The 19,532-nt window shown below is 30.3% G+C and overlaps 1 protein-coding gene across 1 annotated transcript; it reads right to left on the reverse strand.

The window, feature by feature from the left end:
- Nucleotides 1–1,544: 1,544 nt before the first annotated feature.
- On the reverse strand, nt 1,545–13,077 carry LOC111614296 (L-xylulose reductase-like). The gene is made up of 7 exons (XM_023355666.1): nt 13,014–13,077; nt 11,731–11,828; nt 10,240–10,394; nt 8,219–8,261; nt 5,641–5,798; nt 5,443–5,564; nt 1,545–1,648 (listed from the first exon to the last, which is right to left on the reverse strand). The coding sequence occupies exons 1-7, from the start codon at nt 13,060–13,062 to the stop codon at nt 1,545–1,547; spliced, it is 729 nt and encodes a 242-aa protein (XP_023211434.1). The 5' UTR covers nt 13,063–13,077.
- Nucleotides 13,078–19,532: the final 6,455 nt, after the last annotated feature.

Genomic DNA, 19,532 nt, shown 5'->3' on the forward strand with positions numbered 1-19,532 from the left:
TTGTTTTTGCTGTGAACGATCAGAATGAGTTAATAGTATATGTAAAGTTATCAGGAAATGGCGATTGTTATTTTCGTTTAGTTGTAAAGTGGGTAACGTCTTTGCTTCTCCGATTTTAAACACACTACCGCATATCCCAATGCAAGATTTTTTTTTTAACTGCAGCGATGGGTCATTTATGTAGGCTATATCATGAAGACATCGTAAAGAAAGTCTGTACTTTTCTCCTCAGCTACATTAAAGAGAATGTGTTTATTTTACCCGAAGTGAAAAAAAACTGCACTTCTAAGCTGGACGTGTGTGGTTGACAAAATAATGCACTTGCTCGTTTATAAATAATATTAACCACTAGAGAGAAGATTTCAGTGAGAGTGCCACTTCTTTCCAGTACGAGCCACTCTTACCCTGCAATAGGAATTTCGGAATAATTAAAGACAAACAAAAGGCCTGGTCGAGTTTACATTTCGGATTATGTGCAGCTGTAGAATAAGGAAAACAAAATCCTCGTGTATTAAGAAGGGTGGAAAGGGCTGATATTTTGCAAGTAAAGGATTGATGGCCAAAATTTAAAAAAAAAATTGTTTCTATTGACTCAATGGAAAAGGCACAAGAAAATGTGGCTACTTATCTCTTTGCATGCTTTATAATTTTCATTAAAGTTTTTTTTCGTATTTTATTTTAAATTATTACAGAGTAAAATGTTTCAGCAAATAATGATGATAATGAACTTATTCATAATACTAAATATTATAATAAATAATACTTAATATTATGAATAAGTTCATTATCATCATTCCTATTTTATTTAAATATTAGTTCAGTACTATCTTCCTTATGAAATCAAATTTTTTACTATTAAGGTAAAGGAACTAAAGTTTGTTAATGTACTAATGGTTGGCATTTCCAGGATATTTTCTCGGGGAAAAATTCTACAGATGTGTGCATTGTTCGGAATATACTAAAAGACAAATCTCGAACTTATGACAATGAATTGCTGTGATGACAGACTGTTTTGAAACAAAATGAATCTTATATTACAATTACTACTTATTCACAAGCGATAAACGTACTTCCAATGCAAAAAAAATGATTGGTTAATCTTGTTTCCAGTTACAATCAGTTTTTAATTGGAAGTATTAATACAATACATATCTACACTAATTGATGTTGATGGTTAAATGTCGACTATTGATAGCCAAATAGTATATCAACTTGTGTTTTTTGTTTAGACTTTGTCAACTAACAGTGCAAGGACATTAGTAATTTAAAAAATCTTTTTTATTCTTGAACCATTTATTTCTCAAAAATTAATTTTTAAGTACAGAAATTTTGAATAGCAATTACACTTAAATATTTATTCTGAAACAAAAAATAAGTTCAACTTAATAAGAAAATAAATATTCTATTTTTGTTAGTGTGTTAATTATTAGTGCTTTTACCCTAGTCTAAAATTTATTAATTTACAAGCTAGAAATTAAAAATTTTAAATATATTTTTAAAGACGTTCATATTCAGCGAATAAGAATATACTCGTATGTTTGTTTTTATTTAGCAGCCTGGCCTCCGTCGATGGGGAGAATTACTCCATTAATCATTCTTGCTTTATCACTCAGTAGAAACAGTACAGCATTGGCTACATCCTCTGTTTCTGTAAAAAAGTTTTTATTAATTAATTTCATTACAATAAAACCGATTTAACAGACTAATTCGGACGAGAGTCGTCGTTAAAGCCGAAAGTCCACTGTATAATTAAAGTGGGTTTTTCGTATGCGAGTGTTTAAAAAATTGACAAATTAGTTAATTTGTTTTTACTTATGTACAGTACATGTACTGTACAGTAAAACCCCGCTTTCAATGAATTTCGTTTACCAATAAAAACTTAAACATCTGTGCATTGTACTATGAATTATTTTATTTTTGTAAAAAAAAAATTATAAAAATTATATAAATCATCGATCGTGCAAACATATCAGAATCTCAGATTTCGGGAAAGTATTTTGCTATTAAAGAATGTAATTTATAATCTACAGAGTCTTTGCAACACGTTTCTTTTAACTTTGTTCAAGGTATTAAGATTCTGTAATTACGTGGAATCATCGCCTTTTCGCTTTACAAGGCATTCAGGCATGGAAGATACAAACTTGTGCAGCAACTGCATGGAAATTTTTTCCCACTCTTCGCTTAAATTCGTATGTAATTGTTCTAATATGCAAGGACGGCATATTACTTTTCAAAAATCTCTCTACATTTTCTATCGGATACAAGTTTAGATTTGATGCTGGCCTGGGGAGTGCACGAATATGATTAGACTGCAGCCAAGACTAATTGGCGTTGTCATGCTGGAAAATAGAGGCTCATGCTTGGAAAAGTTTACGTTTTGATTCGCGTAGATGTTGCTGAAGGATTAGAATATAGGCTTCATAGTTTACAGCACCATCATCTAAATGTCCAACTTCCGCTGCGATCTTGCATCCCAAACCATTAAAGACTGTGGCTCTGGACTTGTCTTGAAGCTATAATCCAGCTTGTTATTCATCTTTAGTAAGAATGACTTTTTTGCTTATTTTCCCATGGCTTTCATAAAATGTTGATTCATAGGACCATAGTATTTTCTTCCAATCAGCATTTGTCCACTTCAAACGAGTTCTGGCACACACCATTCATAAATGAATCAGGCAAGTGCAGAAGTTTAGCTTCTGCACTTGTCTGATTCATTTATGAATGGTTTTCCCTTGGATTTGTTGCGTGGTCGGATATATCTTCACACTGTGCATTCAGATAATGGGATATTAAAGCATTCCCTTGCTCACTTTGAAAAACATGCTATGGAAACTTGCCTCTTTTAGGTAATATAGCGTTGAAAGACCGTATTTGTCTGGAAATGAGAAGTATCATAGTTTTCTTCCTAAAGCTTTTCCTGGACGAGTGTTTCTCCTTCTCGAAAACATTTTAGGATTCCCTGGACTGTAGACTGAGATACATGCGATACTGCAATGAGAGTCCTTTTCTTTATACTTCTGGATAATAATTTACCTGATCAGTTCTAGTATTGCTTTACCTTTCGCCATTTTTCACATACAGACATTAATATTAACCGCTAAAGATTATTTGCTTTTTATATGCTGGATGTGTGACGTAATAAAACTACCAGAAATTCCAGAAAATTCTCTAAAAATCCTTTCTGAACGAACTTTATTGCAATGTGTTGCCAAACGGTTGCAAGATTTGCACTATATATTTTTAGCTATATATTGCGAAGTAACGAAATCATGGGTAGTAAGCTATTGGAATGGACTTGTTTATTTACAGAAGGAATTATTTATAGCCTTTTTATTAATATTACGTTATATTTACGTAAATTTTTGAAAATTTAAATGGTGAACGAAGTTCATTGCAAACGGGACTGTAGATACGTTTGCGTAATTAAAATTAACTATCTATGAGAAGTTTGATTTCACAGAAAAGTTTCTATACATATCGTTTCTTATGTACTCACCACAGTTTTCAGACTGCAGTAAACAAATATACAATCTCTAAATCGAAATAAACAATTTTGGAAAAAAATTTAATTGTACAGTATTTAAGTGAACAAATAATGTTCTTAAGAGTGGTGACTCTTGAAAAAAAGTAACCTGTTAATTATAAATTGCTTTTTATGTGTAATTAAATTAGCAGGCTGTTGATTTTCACATACGACGTAGCGACCGGAAATGTTGTCCGTTAAATAAAGGTTTTGCTGTATTTAAACGAAATTATATAAAGCAATTTATATATATATAATGTGTATGTCATAATTATTATTTAGTTCTATTCTTAATTAAGGATACCAATGAATATATGAAACAAACATGATTAGATACATTAACCGTGATGTATTATTGCGTACTCTAGGTATTTTTTCTGCTCAGTGGGCACTAGAAGACTTTTTATCCGTGCTCATCATGGATTCAGCCAGGTGGTAAGAGACAGTGTCTAATATACCCGGGGCAGACCACCCACAAAAAGAATGGACTGCCTGGAGTCATTTCCGGGTTCCCAGATTTATTTATTTATTTAGCGTATGGCTACACATCTAATTGTTAACAAGAACAGAAAGCAGAAAAAGTAAGAACACAAATCATAAATGTAAATCTAAGTTAGAAATATAGTTTAAAGCACTTTCAGTCATAATCAAGAAGTCACTCAGTTGTCCCGAAAAAGATCTTACTGAATGGTAGGCTGACATCTTCCGCCATTTGGCTATCGGTACTCTAGGTTAGAACTACTAATTGAAAATAGCGTTTTTACCAAGAAAAAAATGCTACACATAAAAGTTTTAAATGTAATAAAAATTAACAGCAAAGTAAAACTAAAATATGCAAATTATAATAAATATTAAACATTCTCTATCTAACAATACGTTGCTTAAAAGAGATGACATTTCACTAAAGTATGGCAATCGGTCAAACAATGATCCCCAAGATTTTTACATTTTTGTACCTTGGGGACAATTTCGGGACCTTTGTATTTCGGGACCTTGAAACGCAAAACAACTCTGGGTTTCTTCTGTATATATGAATGAGTGGGGGGCACGATTTTGTTCACCCTCTTTGAAGCTTAATAACTCCTGTGCTTTTTGTCGAAATTTTCTGAAATTTTGCAGGGCGGTTTGTTTATTAGGAAGATTGATTCTATTAAATTTTGGTAGTTAAAGGCCGACGGGGTGGGGAGATAAAGGAGGTCGTGTGTCATATCTCGAGTAGAATCGGACTTAATGATTTTCCTTGTTATTAGCATTTACAATTTTTAATAAAATCCATCCCTACCCTGAAAATTAAGCTTTTTGTCATTTTATAATAATTAAAAATATTTTAAAAATTTTAATAATAAAATATCATAACATATGGCATCACACACGTAGTTTTAAATGTTGCCGGAACAATTAAACAACTCAATGCTGGATATTTTATTTAATTTAAAACTTGTAAACCTAGATGTATTTATCAATATGTTGCTTTTAAACTTCAAAGAAATTTTAACTCTACTTGTAAATACTATATTGCAAATTTTAATTTTAAAGTAGATTTTTTTTTAAAACTTCTAGAACCCGTTTTAAAATTTATTTATAATAAAAACTAAATAGCTTTTGATTGCTCTAATATGAAGAAAATATCTGTAACGGTTTAGATTCGGGGTGTTCGACCTTTTTTCATGTATTGATTCTTTTTAAAAAATGTTTTTCTATTGGCTCGCTATATGTGTGCGTATGTAGGCTATGTTATTTTTTGGATGTATTTTGTATAGTAGTTGTATCATTGTATTTAAATATTGTTTTGAGAAAAAAATATTCAAAAATATTAATTAATTTGTATTTTTATGTAAGTAATACAAACGTTTAAAAATAAAAAAACTTTCTGAAAATTCTTACAATAAAATTCGTTTTGATAAAATTATTTTACTTACTGCAAAATTCATCCAGAGGTATCATTGCTTTCAGTTCAGCTCCTAGTTCGGGTATCTCGAAAATTACTTTTGTCATATCCGTATTTACAAAAGTAGGATTGACGCTATTTACACGAATCTGAGAAAGAACAAACAAAAACACAAATAATAAAAAAATTAACTGTAAATTGTACTTTACAACGCTTATTCTCACCTTTATAAGGTCCTAAGTCAACGGCCATTGTTTTAGTAATTTTATCTAATGCAGCTTTCACTGAAGCATAACTAATGTTGAACATATATAGCAATGAAGTTACACTGGATACATTAACAATAGAACCCGGTTTTTTCTCATCTTTTAATCTTTTTGTAATAATCTAAAATTCGAAAAAGTTTTTGTATAAAATGAAAATCGTCATTTTGAATATTTATGATTAATAAAGTATAACATTTTTTATTTTATAGTTTCTTGAAAAACAAAAAATTACAAGCAAAGCCTTCTCTAGCAAATGTGATAATAATATTGTTGTATATTAGTCTGAGAAAAATACAATAATAGCCTATTATTAGCACCATCTCACACCTTCGGAATATCATTTATCAAAAGATCGGCCTAATCTCTGATTTTAAAAACGTTTATAACTAAAAGTAATAAATAAATAAAAATTATAAAGTGATTCATTTCTTCTTTTAAATCTGTAATTTCTTTTTAAATTATCACCCTCAGTTAATACTTGAATTGCCTGAGCGCTATGAACGTCCCAAATTACAAGATTTAGTAATCAACACATACGAACAACCAATCAACTATAAACATGTGAAAGCAGATACAAACATCCTAATTGTCTTCATAGCTGGCTAACCTAATTGTTCCTTCTCTTCAAGTCCATTCATGATAGTTTTTTTAAGTACACTTTACGGGACCCTACATGTCATCAAATATTTCTGAGGCACCTGACTCGAACTCGAACTCGGGACCCACAAAGTGGTAGACTGAAGCCTTTCCCGAATGGGTCATTCGGCCCATAATACTTTGTGATTCTTACTTTGTGTGTAAATCACAAAATGATTCTTACTTAAGAAAAATTTTTGTGTCAGATGAGTACTCTTTCTATATAGCCTAGACGATATAATATAACAGAGACGAGGACATATTTTCATTTCGATTGGAATTCTTCTGATACTGTATAACTATTAGTAGCCTATATAAGTAAACTTTAGGAATCTTAAATCATTTTTAAACTTACTTTTTTACTGAAAAATTTTCCGGATGAGGGCCGCAAATGAACTTCCAGTGAGTCGCATGTATTGTTTTCTTACGGAGTTGTAGGCTTTAATCCTGCTGAGTACTAAAATATTCCGTAACGTACACTACCCTAAAATATTATATTCTAATAATATTCAAATTAGCAATATATAGAGTTTTCTGGCCCGAATTAATTATTACATTGCGTCATTTTTAATGCATTTGTTTATTGGTAACATGTATGAAAAAAACCCACAAATTTTTAAAGAAAATTTTAATTATTCTTTAAAGTAATTAATAGGCACCTTCTGGTCCTATCACTCTTCTTTTCCGTATTGATCATATGATGTGAAACGCAAAAAATTATTTTTTTTTTCTGCAAGGCAATATTGTATTGCATATATCACATTTTCTACCTGGAATGATTCAAATTTTTTATTCGAACACAATTTACAACATCGTCTTTAATTTTAAAATTTTGATTAATGTACAGCAAATTATCTAAATTATGATATGATACCTTTTATCATTTGGCACTGTTAATTAAGCTGTTTATCTTTAGATATACTGTACCTGCAATTGATGCTATTTCTGACTTTCGTCTTCCGTTTTTTTTTTTCAGATTAGATATTCTAGAGTGATATATTTTTGAGTTGCAGCTCTTTGAACTGTAAATAAAACTTTTTTTTTTCTATTTTAATCTCTTACAATATACTATATATGCATTTACAGTAATTATTTCTTACATTGACAGAATAATTGATGCTTTCATTTTGAACAAAGCCATTTTTACAGATCCGTAAAAAAATTGTGTCAACAATCCGTCCTAACGAAACTGTTTTCAGTAAAAAAGTAAGTTAAAAAATGATTTAAGATTCCTAAAGTTTACTTATATAGGCTACTAATAGTTATACAGTATCAGAAGAATTCCAATCGAAATGAAAATATGTCCACCTATTTAACAACAAAAGAACCAACTAAAGTAATTTTGAGCAGGCTGCCATTTACATACTATCAAAACAAACTTAGAAGAATCTAAATTATATATCCTCCAGCCACTTTCTTAGGAAATAAATAACTTAACATAAGCCTTACTAGCCTCAATAGGAAGTGTTTCTATAATCAGTTACAGAATTTGAGACTTGTGAATACCATCAGACTGAAAGAGTTAATTTTATTCCAGATTTTTAGTGTCAAGTTTAATTTGAATGTTGTTCGTCACGAATATCATATTAATTATAGTGACATAATAGCACGAAGCAGAAAATATAAAAATAAAATTACGTTGACAAAGTTCCGCGGTGTACATGCAGACCGCGGGTTGTTTATGATTGCAATAAACATTTTAAAGTACAGTACTGTACTTAATTCATTACAAATATAATGTAAATTTTCTATGTTGTTTGCAAGATACGAGTATGCATTTTTAACATCACGGCCAAGTCTTGATTTTATAGATTTCAATCGAAATGTAATATTTAAATCAAGATTATAAAAAGACTTTTGAAATTAAATTTCTTACAGTTCTTTGAACTTTAGAAATGTTCTTACCTGCGATACATTGATAACAGATTTCAGATTGGTGGCAACTAATCTGTAAATATATTAGAAAATTAATAAACTGTTCTTTCCGAATAATTATTAGTTTTTCCATGAAATNTAATAAAATCTAATTTATTGTATTTTAATTGAATAATAATTATTAATTATTTCAAATAATAATAATTAAATGCTAAATATAAAATTATTGTCATTAAATCACTTATCATTTCTATTAATTAAAAATATAAATTAAAATTTTAATTTATTTTATCATTATAAATATATTCAATTGAATTCATTATATTGAATGTAATGTTGGTTGATTTCTTGGATATAAGAACCGCCATTTTAAAGTGCTTCTTAATTCCTATGCCCAGGGGCGTCAAAACTAACGAGACAGTCAGACATCAAGATCAAATTTCCTCAATTGCTGTTCTAACTAGTTTGAAACCACTAGATTTGTTCGAATCGCCCGAGTAAACATGCTATACTTCGACTTGGAAAATTTCTTTTTCTAGCCAACTTGTTGCCGCCATCTTACATACATATCGTTCGCGCGATAATTAATCCAAAGAATTTCGTGTTAGTGGTGCCTGTAGCCTATTCGGAAGAATCAGAACTCGATATATCGTGCGCGCCATCAGTTTATATGATAACACCATGTGTAGCAATATAAAGACTGTACTAAAAACGGTAATAGTACTCGTTAATAACGTGAAAACGAGCAGTATTTTATGGTTACATCGTCAAATGACAAGCTACAATTTTTTATTATATTTTTAATTTACTTAATTTAAAATATAGGTTTTGATTTTAATTATAGTAATGTCTTGCCCCTGTACATTATACTTTTCCTGTTAACAATAGAGTCATGTGGTCATTTAACTCTATTCTGACTAAAATTTTGGAATTAAAATAACGTGACTTCCGGTCCAAACCGAAAGTTTATATGTAGTCAATTAGGTGCTCCTGCCTCCAAGCTTTCCACATCTAATCTCGACTTGCATCTAATTCCGTTCTCGAGATTAAGGGAGAAAGACAAGACGGATAGACGGATAGCGGACGACAGTAGGAATTGGACAGGGAGTGGAACAATTTTCCAGAAATATGTTTCCAGATTACAGAGAACGACGGTGATGCGACGTATTCGCTCCAGGATAAAACTTTTAGATTCAGTGCAAGTGACTTTACCTTCGACCTTCCGAAGTTCGCCCGTACGGGAGAGTAAGGGAAGAAAGGATCTTAGGAAGAAAAAGAACAGTTGAGCTCGGGCTGTACCCTTTTGAAACTCCAGTTAATACTGCACTCGAACTCTTGAAGTCTTCCGGACATTTGCGGAGATCGAGGGCAGATTATGAAAAGCAGTTATCAGATTACCATCGGAGGAGAAGAAAAGCAAAACTCTTTAGTGATATCCTGAATTATAATGTTCTTAAATTTGCCTAGAGTTCATTATTGTTTTGAAATATCCAATTCTATAGTAGAAATTATAGGATATTTATATACCAATTTTACATCGATAAAAGAATACAAGCCAATAGTAACTCAATTAACTTCTAACTCGAGAACCTTTAAAAGCATCCTTATTAATCTAAGCGACACAAAAAACGGGCATGTTGATAGTGTATATTTTCCTGTTTCCAGCAATCATTGAACATTCCTCTGTTAGTATATTCTAAGCATAAAAAATAGGTAAACGATTATCCTACTTCCTAATTGTTTTCTAATAATTATCTCAAACTAATTTTCAAACTACTTACATCTATATTTTATTCAACTTAAAATAATAATTCAAATGAAATCTGAAAATATTGTTATTCCTATGAAAATTAAAAATCTATTTGAAATGCCATTCTTGTTAATAACATTGTTTCCTTAATAAATAAGTTTTCTTGACAAGAGTGTGTTGTATATAATTTTTAATTATGTAAATATTTACAGTAATATGAATAATATATCAGAACTTAAACTTTTAAATATATTTTTATACGGTAAAGTTGTTATTATTTCACAAATGCAAAATTTCATACTCATCATAACGCTCTTCAGTAATTTCTCCAGTTCTACAAGAATCTCCAATGCCTGCATTGTTTACCAGAAGATCTATAGTCCCAATTTTGCTTAGAGCTTCTTCAGTTTTCTTCCAATCAGAAATATCAACGCAAATTGTTTCGACACTCGGAATCTGTAAGTTTGTAATTAAAATTTGACTATTTTTATTATAAATAAAATATTCAGTGTACTGGGTAATAATATTAAAATATCACTATTCAGCGCTGTGTACAGAGAGATTTAGCAGTCCGAAAGCAGTTGCATTTGAAAAATTATTATCTCTCTCTCTCTAGGTATGGTGGTATTTCCGTGCGTGAGAAAGACACATCTGTAAAAAATGTTAATGCTAAAACGTTTCACTATGATACTTTTAGCATTGCTTCCAATGCCAAAAGTGCCATTAACATTAATTTTTTATTAGCACAAGACTCATGCTATACAGAGATCTTAGTGATGCAAGGAATACTACTCAATGTAGTCCCAATCTGAAGGTGTAAAACTGGTAGACGGTAAACTAATATATTCAACAGTTGACCAAAATTGATCGTCTGTAATGCTTTCCATCTGCAATGTGATACTGTCTTTTAAGGCGGTCCCATTTGCAACATATTATCGATAAATCACGCTTTTTAGGTGTTCCCACAATAAAAAAAATTACACGGATTAAAATCCAGCTAGTTTGTCGTTGCTTGTATCACCAAATGCGTCATACTGAAGAGTTTTGGCATAAATTTTTTTAAGAAAATGTTTTCTGCATATTCTGAAACCTTGCTATACCAAATTTGGTTTAATTTGGACTATTAAATCTTTCTACACAGCAATGAATAGAAATATTTTAATTAGACACTGGTTTGTAATTGTGTGTGTTTGTCTTTTTTTTCGAGTTACGTTATATATCATCATCTACACACACATGATACAGTGGCACAATTAAATATGAGTGACCCCTGTGCAACTCCGACCTCTATTGGGCTTTCTGTATATTTTTTTGCAACATAACCTAATATACTGTACATAAAATTATTAAAAGATAAATAAGTTATTTATTTAAAAATAGTAAAGTTCATTAGTACGCTATAGCCATAAATATTTCGGAAAAGACCTTCCTTTACCATTGTAAAACAATTATAGGTGAGTAGGTAGATAATTGGGAGATAAAATATTAGCTCGGATTCGCGTCTTTTGAGTGGGTTGACTTTGTTTAAGCCAATAAATGTTTTATTACTTCTCTGGGGCATAAATATACCGGGAATGACTTCCCCACCATCGTAAAACAATTAGAGGTAAGCAGGGGGTATTATTGTCTGATAAAATCGAAATTAAACTCATTTTAAACTGTAGTTGGCTATTTTCTGTCTTTGTTGACATTACTTTAAAGAACCTGCGACTTGTGAAAACAGTCTAACTAAAATTGCCGCTAAATGCGATTCTAATTAAATAATAATAATAATAATAAGAGAATTTCTCACTTCGGCTTTTAAAGCGTCCAAATTTCCTTGGGATTTACTCAAAGCAAACACTTGTGCACCACAATTGGTTAATTGCTTTACCACTTCTTTTCCAATTCCTAAAACAAAATTGCTTAATTAGAAACAATATAAAAAGTGTTTTTTATTATTATAAATAAAATTTTTACATTAAACTTGAAAAATAATTTGGGAAACTGTTTTTAATTTATGACTTGATTTTGTAATGGATTACAGCATAAATCGATATATTTTCAAAATGATAAAATGTATTACGATTTATTTTATAAACGATCTTAGTTTCGATTTATGAATTTACAGCTTCAAAAAATATCATTGTTTTCTCATTTGTAAAAACGTCTCTTTCTATTGTCTGTCTGTATAATTAAAATTAGAAATTTATTGTCTTTATGAAAATTGATAATTCTATTTTTGTATGGTTTTCTACTCAAAATCTATCAAAGTTTTAATTAATCCAAGAATTAATAACATCCAGTTTTAGCCAAGAAAATAATATCCATGCATGATAATGCACTGTTATTAATGAGCGCGCGAAATACAAAATGATTGGGTGGAGGTCGGGCATAGTGATTACACCAGGCAATGAGAATATACACATTTTTCATAAGTAGAAAATCTCACAGTAGTGCTGTGCAGGCAGTAGCAAGAGAAAAAAGTTACTAGATAATAGCGTTGCGGCCATCGTATTCAGCCCAAAACGTGAACGGCGAACCTTCGAGCCTTATTTTACCGTTAGAATCCATTATCTAATTTGTCATAAACTTTAAAATTACGTACTTAGTTTAAAGGTGACGGAACTCGTGCAGAAAATTCTCCACAAATTATCAATGTTATTAATAAAATTTTAGTAATTCCAACACTTGCAATTTCTTATGGAAATGTTTTTTCGAAGAGTTATCTATTGGCCCATCACTTAAAGATTTGTTTTCTGGTTAATAATTTGATAATATGGAAGATACCTATTGTTACATAAACTAGTTGAAAAATAATAAAAATCTATTAAAATCGCATTTTTAGTTTATCGTGTAAACGAATCTTAAATAATTCTTAAGGCAGATGCCAACATGCAGCGTGGAAAGGAAAAGCAGCTATCTAAATCGCAATGCTGCCTTTAGAAGAGCAGTCACTCAGGCAATAACTCAAATTTGGTTTTTAAACTTTTTAGTTAAATAATATAATTTATAAATTTTCAAAAATTAAAACTGAATTCAGTTAAGTTTCGTCCGTAAATGTTTAATTTACATGAAAATAAAAACTAGACTTACCCCTTGATCCACCTGTAACTAAAGCTCTTTTATTGCTGAAATCGTACATATTTCTTCGTTTAGAATGAGAAATAAAGTTGCTAAGTAGTGTTTGATTATTAGCCAGGTTTTTATTGGTTTGCTTTCTTTCCCTCCTTTTTTAGTCGAACGTCCTTGCATGATTGCTTTTACATTAATTTTAATAAATTTAATAAGAATTTTATAAACAATAGTTTAAAATTCTATTTTATTTGATCTTAAGTATTTTACAGTATGTATTCTATTTTATACAATTCTTTATTTATATCACTCGATTCGATCTATATTTTAAAATATATTTGTTTTTCGTTTTATTTTCTTTCCATCATTCACAAAGCAGTTACTAATGTTTGTTTTTTTATTGCCTTATAAAATAAAAATTACATAATAAATAATTATGTAAATAGATTTCATATTGCTCCGTTCGAAATGTCTCTGCTTTAAAACGAAAGTCGACGAAAAGCATTAAGTAGAAAAATGGTTTCGAGTCACTCAGGATTGTTGTAAGGTTATGTGCAAACACTGCACTTCAAGGACGCCATAAGCATTTTAAAACTTGTAACTCTTACCTCTACATTAGTTTGATTGTAACATAGATGACATACAATAGCTCCTCGTTATATCTCAATTGTCTGAAGACAAACCAAATGAACTATTTATCAGATGACGCGATATAACCAATTTATATATCCACTTGTTTTGTCAATTTTCGATCCCCATGTGGACTTTTAATGTCAATGATAGGAATAAAGAAATAGTTCTTTGCCAGTAGAAACCGATTTTTTTTCAAATTATTGGCTAAAGCTCTTTTATATTTGGAAGACAAAAATAAAAGCGCTTGCTATATCCGAAATAGTGATATAACTAGGCGCGATATAACGAGGGGATAATGTATCAACAAATTACAGGAAACAGTTAAAATGAGAAAAACTATTTTAATCATTCCCAATTTTTCTGTTAATTGGGAATGAACAAGATAAGTTAATTTTGTTAGTTAAATTAATAGATTACATAAACATAATGTTGATCAAAGACTTCCAATAAAATTATTAATATATGAAATTCGTTTTTCTTTTGAGAAAAATCTTCCGAAACACATTGTTTTGGCTATTATATTTATTTTTTATTGATTAAAAAGTATTTTAGTAGTTGTTTATTTTTATAATATTTATTTTATATTCGAACATTAAATAACTTGTATTGAACTATAAATAACTTGTATTTAAATCGATCGGTTTGCCTGGCTAAATTACTAAACACATTACTAAACACAATTCAGTTCGTGAGAAGTTAACTTTTAAGTAATTAAAAATTTATTCAAGATGAAAATTTATCAAAATAAGTGTTATTAATCATATTTTTCACTGTTTGTTATTACAATAATAAAAATTAAAAAGCTGTTTTCATAAGTTTATTTTTTAAATATTATGTTAGATAATAACTTCTTTCACATTTACAAATAGGATCAAGGTTATGATCGAAACCTGAAGCAAAATTAATTAATTCATAAAAAGTTTACTCTTTAATTATTCATTAAAATTTAATTATATGCAATAAATAATCATTTTCATATTTTAACAAGGGAAAATTTTACATATCAACTTATAAGTCTAGGACTTGTGAATATGAATGAAAAATTTCGAGGATACACTGTCCGAAATAAGACATTTGTCTCAGTTTGTTCAACTCCACAAATTGGCATAAAGCCAAATAATTCAGTACGTAATCATGCTAAAATTCATAATAATTCTTATGTAAAAATATATTTTATTCGCGAAGATCGTGTCATTCTTTAGGAAAAAAGTTACCAGTTTAAAATTCCGGTTAGATCCTTGGTAGAATGTTACTCTATTAATAATAATTATAGGGATTATTTAAAAATAAGTACGATAATAACGTAATTATATTTAAAAGACAACCACTCCAACAGGTCGTAAGTTGACACACTGATATCTCTTTTTCCTCCAAAATGGAATGTACATTTTGGACTTAAAGTTCCTCTTCAGTTGAAGTAAAATGCTACCGTAGGGAAAAATTTTTTCCACTATGTTACATTATAATAGAAATAAAATAGATTGTTTTTTTAAATGAAGAGTTTACTTACATTATAGTTCATAGCAAATGTTAATAAATGGTCTACATGTTTCAACAATTAAAATATTCTTATAAAAAAAAACACATTACATCAAATAATTCAAAATATTATTCCTACATCATTGTCTGAAAGTTATTTTACAAACTATGGAAATTTATAACTAGTGTGCCTACTAATGTATATATATATATATATACATTAGTAGGCACACTAGTTATAAATTTCCATAGTTTGTAAAATAACTTTCAGACAATGATGTAGGAATAATATTTTGAATTATTTGATGTAATGTGTTTTTTTTTATAAGAATATTNTATATATATATATATATAAACAACCAAATATTATTATAGGAGAAACTAGTAGGACGTTAAAACAAATTGCAAAAACACCACTAAAAATTTCTGTGGTGAGATAGAAGGGGTCGTGTTAATGAAGATGTTTTTCGTTATTAGCATTTACACAATGGTGTAGCATAGTGGGGGGCGGCAGGGGCGGCCCGCCCCGGGCAGCACTTTTTAGGGTACATTCTATTAGGGGACCTTTCTATTCTATATTTTCGTTGCATCTACGATAGTGCCACCATCCGGACTGTCCGGGAATCGACTCACCGTTCAGGTGAACTATTAATTCCACCCGGGGAAATCCTGCTGAATCTGTTGACCTTTTTTTTGTTTTTTTGTTTTTTTGTTTTTTGCTTGTACGATTCATTCGTATTCATATACACCTTACACATCCAATATTCAATGAAGATATTTTAAACAGGTGGCTACTCTAGTACAGAATTTTTCATTACTTATTCTGTGACGAAATTGAATTTTAGTCTTTTAAATTGAGATACCCAAATAACGGGACAGCGAAAATTTCCTCCGCTCCGGGCGGCTGACACCCAGGCCACTCCGCTGACTCAGACCGACCAATAGTTATTTCTATATACAGTATTCTCTACGTAACAGTTTTAGTTTCAAGATTACAGTATAAGTCAAAGGAGAAAGATATACAAGGAGGTGTCATATCTCGAGCGGGGTCGCACTTAACGAAAATTTTACTCGATATTAGTATTCAAATTACTTTAAAAATTCATCCCTACACTCCAAATAAAGCTTTTGCCTTTTTATAATAATTAATGAAATAAAAATTATTTTTACGTAAAATCTCGCAACAGATGGAGCAACACATATTTTTAAAACTTTTTTAAATAGAGAAATTAATCTTAATCTAAGAATATTTCTCATTTTAGGCTTTTATTATTATTTAAATTTTTTATCCAAGTATTATCGAAAATTATCGGACTTCTTCCGGTTTCCTTAGTTTTTTTAATCCTTTTTTTTAAACAGTAACGATTCTATCTCGTATGATGTAATTATCGAAATATGTAAATGTTTATTAAATTTACTCTTTTAAATTGTCTGTATTACGGAGAATGTCGCTTACCACGATAAATATGAACAGAAAAGACTTGTTAATACGTTACAGAAAACACACAGTCTATAATGTATAAGAGGCTTTTTACCTCTAAAAAACAAAAATAATAATAAATTTAAATGCTTTAGACTAGGGGTGTCCAACCCGCGGCCCAATAAACGTGTAAACAAAACCGACAAATGTTTTAATTTTTATTATTTATTTATTTCAACGGCATAAACTCAAAAAAATTTTCACAAAGCCGTAAACCTTTATTCATATTTTATTTTTGAGTAGAAAGAAAATATTTCCAAATACTGTACAGTACTTGGAGATGTGTGAAAGCAGAAGGATTACTAAATAAAGCTGGAGTTGTGACTCAAAGGATTATAGATCCAAATTTGGGAAAAGGGGGGAAAGATGAGAAAGGACGAAAAAAGATGTAGTAGTGAGAAAGGTTAAATAGATCTTCTGTTCAGCAAATATGGACCCGTAATTTTTCAACCTTTTGCACTTCTTTCTCTTTTGTCTTTTGCCTCTTTTTCCGGCACTTATTCCAGCTTTATTTAGTATTTCTTCCAACGTTGCGAGATTTGGCTTCATTGGGCCAAATGTGGCTACTTTTTTTTGTTTGACGTAAAAAATATCATTTGGCGCTTTGGCTGCTTTTTCGGCTACATATTATTTATAATTATATTAATTGAATAAAAACGCACTCTAAAATGTCGTTTCGTCGCTTTTTATTAATTAGAGACCCAAATAAAACAAATATTCGTGTTTTTCAAATAAATTTTCGTTTGTCTCTTTTATAATAAATGAATTTATCTATTTCTAAGTAAAAATTGAAAGTGTCTGTAGAAGTAATTTTTTAAAATATACTTTTTCTTGATAAAGTTTTAATACTTGTTATTATAATCTAAACATAATAATCCTTAAATATACAAGTATATTTAAGGATTAACATGTTTGGGCCACAAGTATATATTATATATACTTGTGGCCCAAAACTCCTTGACTTATTCCAATGTGGCCCAGAGAAACAAAAAGGTTGGACACCCCTGCTTTAGACCCTATTTAGACCTTAGTTATGTTTCTAATGTTCCATTCCTTCTCCCTGGAAAAGGCGAAAGTTAAGTCAATGAAGTTTATTATTATAAACGTTCCTTTTACATCAATTTAACCATTTTCTGAAGTAGGAAGAAACGATATTGCTGAATTTTTAATCTTTGTTGTATCAATTGTACAAGACGAAGTCTGGTTTAGTCTTTATATTATTTTTCACTATTATTTAAATAGAATTTCATTTATATTGAAAAATCAAATCTGTATTTTCTACAATTAAAATATTCGCTCGATTTGTAATGTTAATAATACAATTTACGTAATTGTTAAGAGTTTATTTGTTGGTGCAATTTTCGCTGCGAATTATTTATTGGAGATGATTAACATGAAGAATTTCTTCGTTTTTATGACTTTATTCCTATTTTCTCAAATTGGAATTGATGCCAGAGGCATATTTTGGACCGGAAACGACAAGTCTCACCCAGCGGACGAATCAGACGGTGGCAAAATGCCGATTCGATCCGAGAAGATTTTAGAAAATGAAAACTCCAGTAAAAGGAGTCAAGTTTTCACTCCCGAACTAAGTCTTGAAAGAGAACCTGATCGGAAAAATGGAATCTTATTCAAATTTTATTTGAGAAGGAAGAAAATCTTTCCTGAGCAAGTAAAGAATGAACGTAACGTGAAAATCATGGATGACGAAAGCGTCAGAAAATATCATTTAAGTAAAGATGTTCGATGGGATGCAGAATCGAATAAGCCCCAAGACCAGTCCCAATTACAGGACTGGGGAAAGATCTATCTTCGTGTATTGTTCTACGTGGTTGCAATCGAAGGGGTAATTTTAACAACGTGCGCCCTCGTCTACGTAATAACAAAATTTATCGGATTCTGCCAACGGCGTCTGGAGATGTGGGTGTGCAATGTTACATCGGCACTCATCAATCGAGAAAAATTGAAGAGGTCACAACTTGAAAATATTTTCGACACGTACAAACCTCTCTTGATGAACGAAGACAAATTTCCCATTCGCAATAAAGATGACGATCGAGTAATTTACTTAACAAATGACAAGACAGAACAAGAATACGATAGCAAAGGAAAATTCGACAATAAAGTGGATACGAAAGATACTCCCACATCGGACTATCCTACCAACTCAAATGTTTATTCAGACAATGGGAAGAAAAAGGAAGTAGTCAAATCGAAAATGGTCAATTTACTATCCTCTTTAAAGAAACCATCGATACCGGATTTGAGACAATCTGAACGTTTATCTTTGTTCAGAAACAAGAAGAAATATAAATGTATTTCAACTTGTGATTACGAGAAGGAGTCCACAGACGAGTCACCATCGTCTTTCACCGATTGCTTTGAAGAGAATCTTGTGGATGAGTCGAATATGACAGACTCTTACCGGAATATGATGAAGCTAAAGCAGTCGATAAGAGCACGTACTAAAGACAGCGCGTCCTATATGGACGAACTTTACAAAGTTTTATTCAAGGAGAGCGTAATAGGAAGGCATTTGGATGAAACTTTAAGGAACGCGAAGTGTGACAAAAGTTCTGATAAATTTAGACTGGATACACTTCGAATTCCTGTGCGTAGATATTTACTTAAAGAGGAAGATGAAACAACTGAACCATTGCTGGAATCAAAGTCGGAAGATTTGCAGTTTGATTCCAGCAATGAATCTGTATGAAATATCGTTTAAAAATAAACAGTATTTTAAAAAGTTATCTAAAATTGTTTGGAATAATAGTGTGATTTTGTTTTTCGTCAATTCTGCACACATACTATTAAAATATGCGCAGTTATTTATATTAAAAATTTTTAAGTGATTGAATATATTCCTATTATTGTATAAATAGGAAAACATTGAAAATTAACGACATACGGAAAGACAATAAATACAAATACTTCATTTATTTTTTAAT

This window comes from Centruroides sculpturatus, unplaced genomic scaffold (assembly GCF_000671375.1).
Source record: "Centruroides sculpturatus isolate CEXI.00-Female unplaced genomic scaffold, Cexi_2.0 scaffold139, whole genome shotgun sequence".
Taxonomy (NCBI): Eukaryota; Metazoa; Arthropoda; class Arachnida; order Scorpiones; family Buthidae; genus Centruroides; species Centruroides sculpturatus.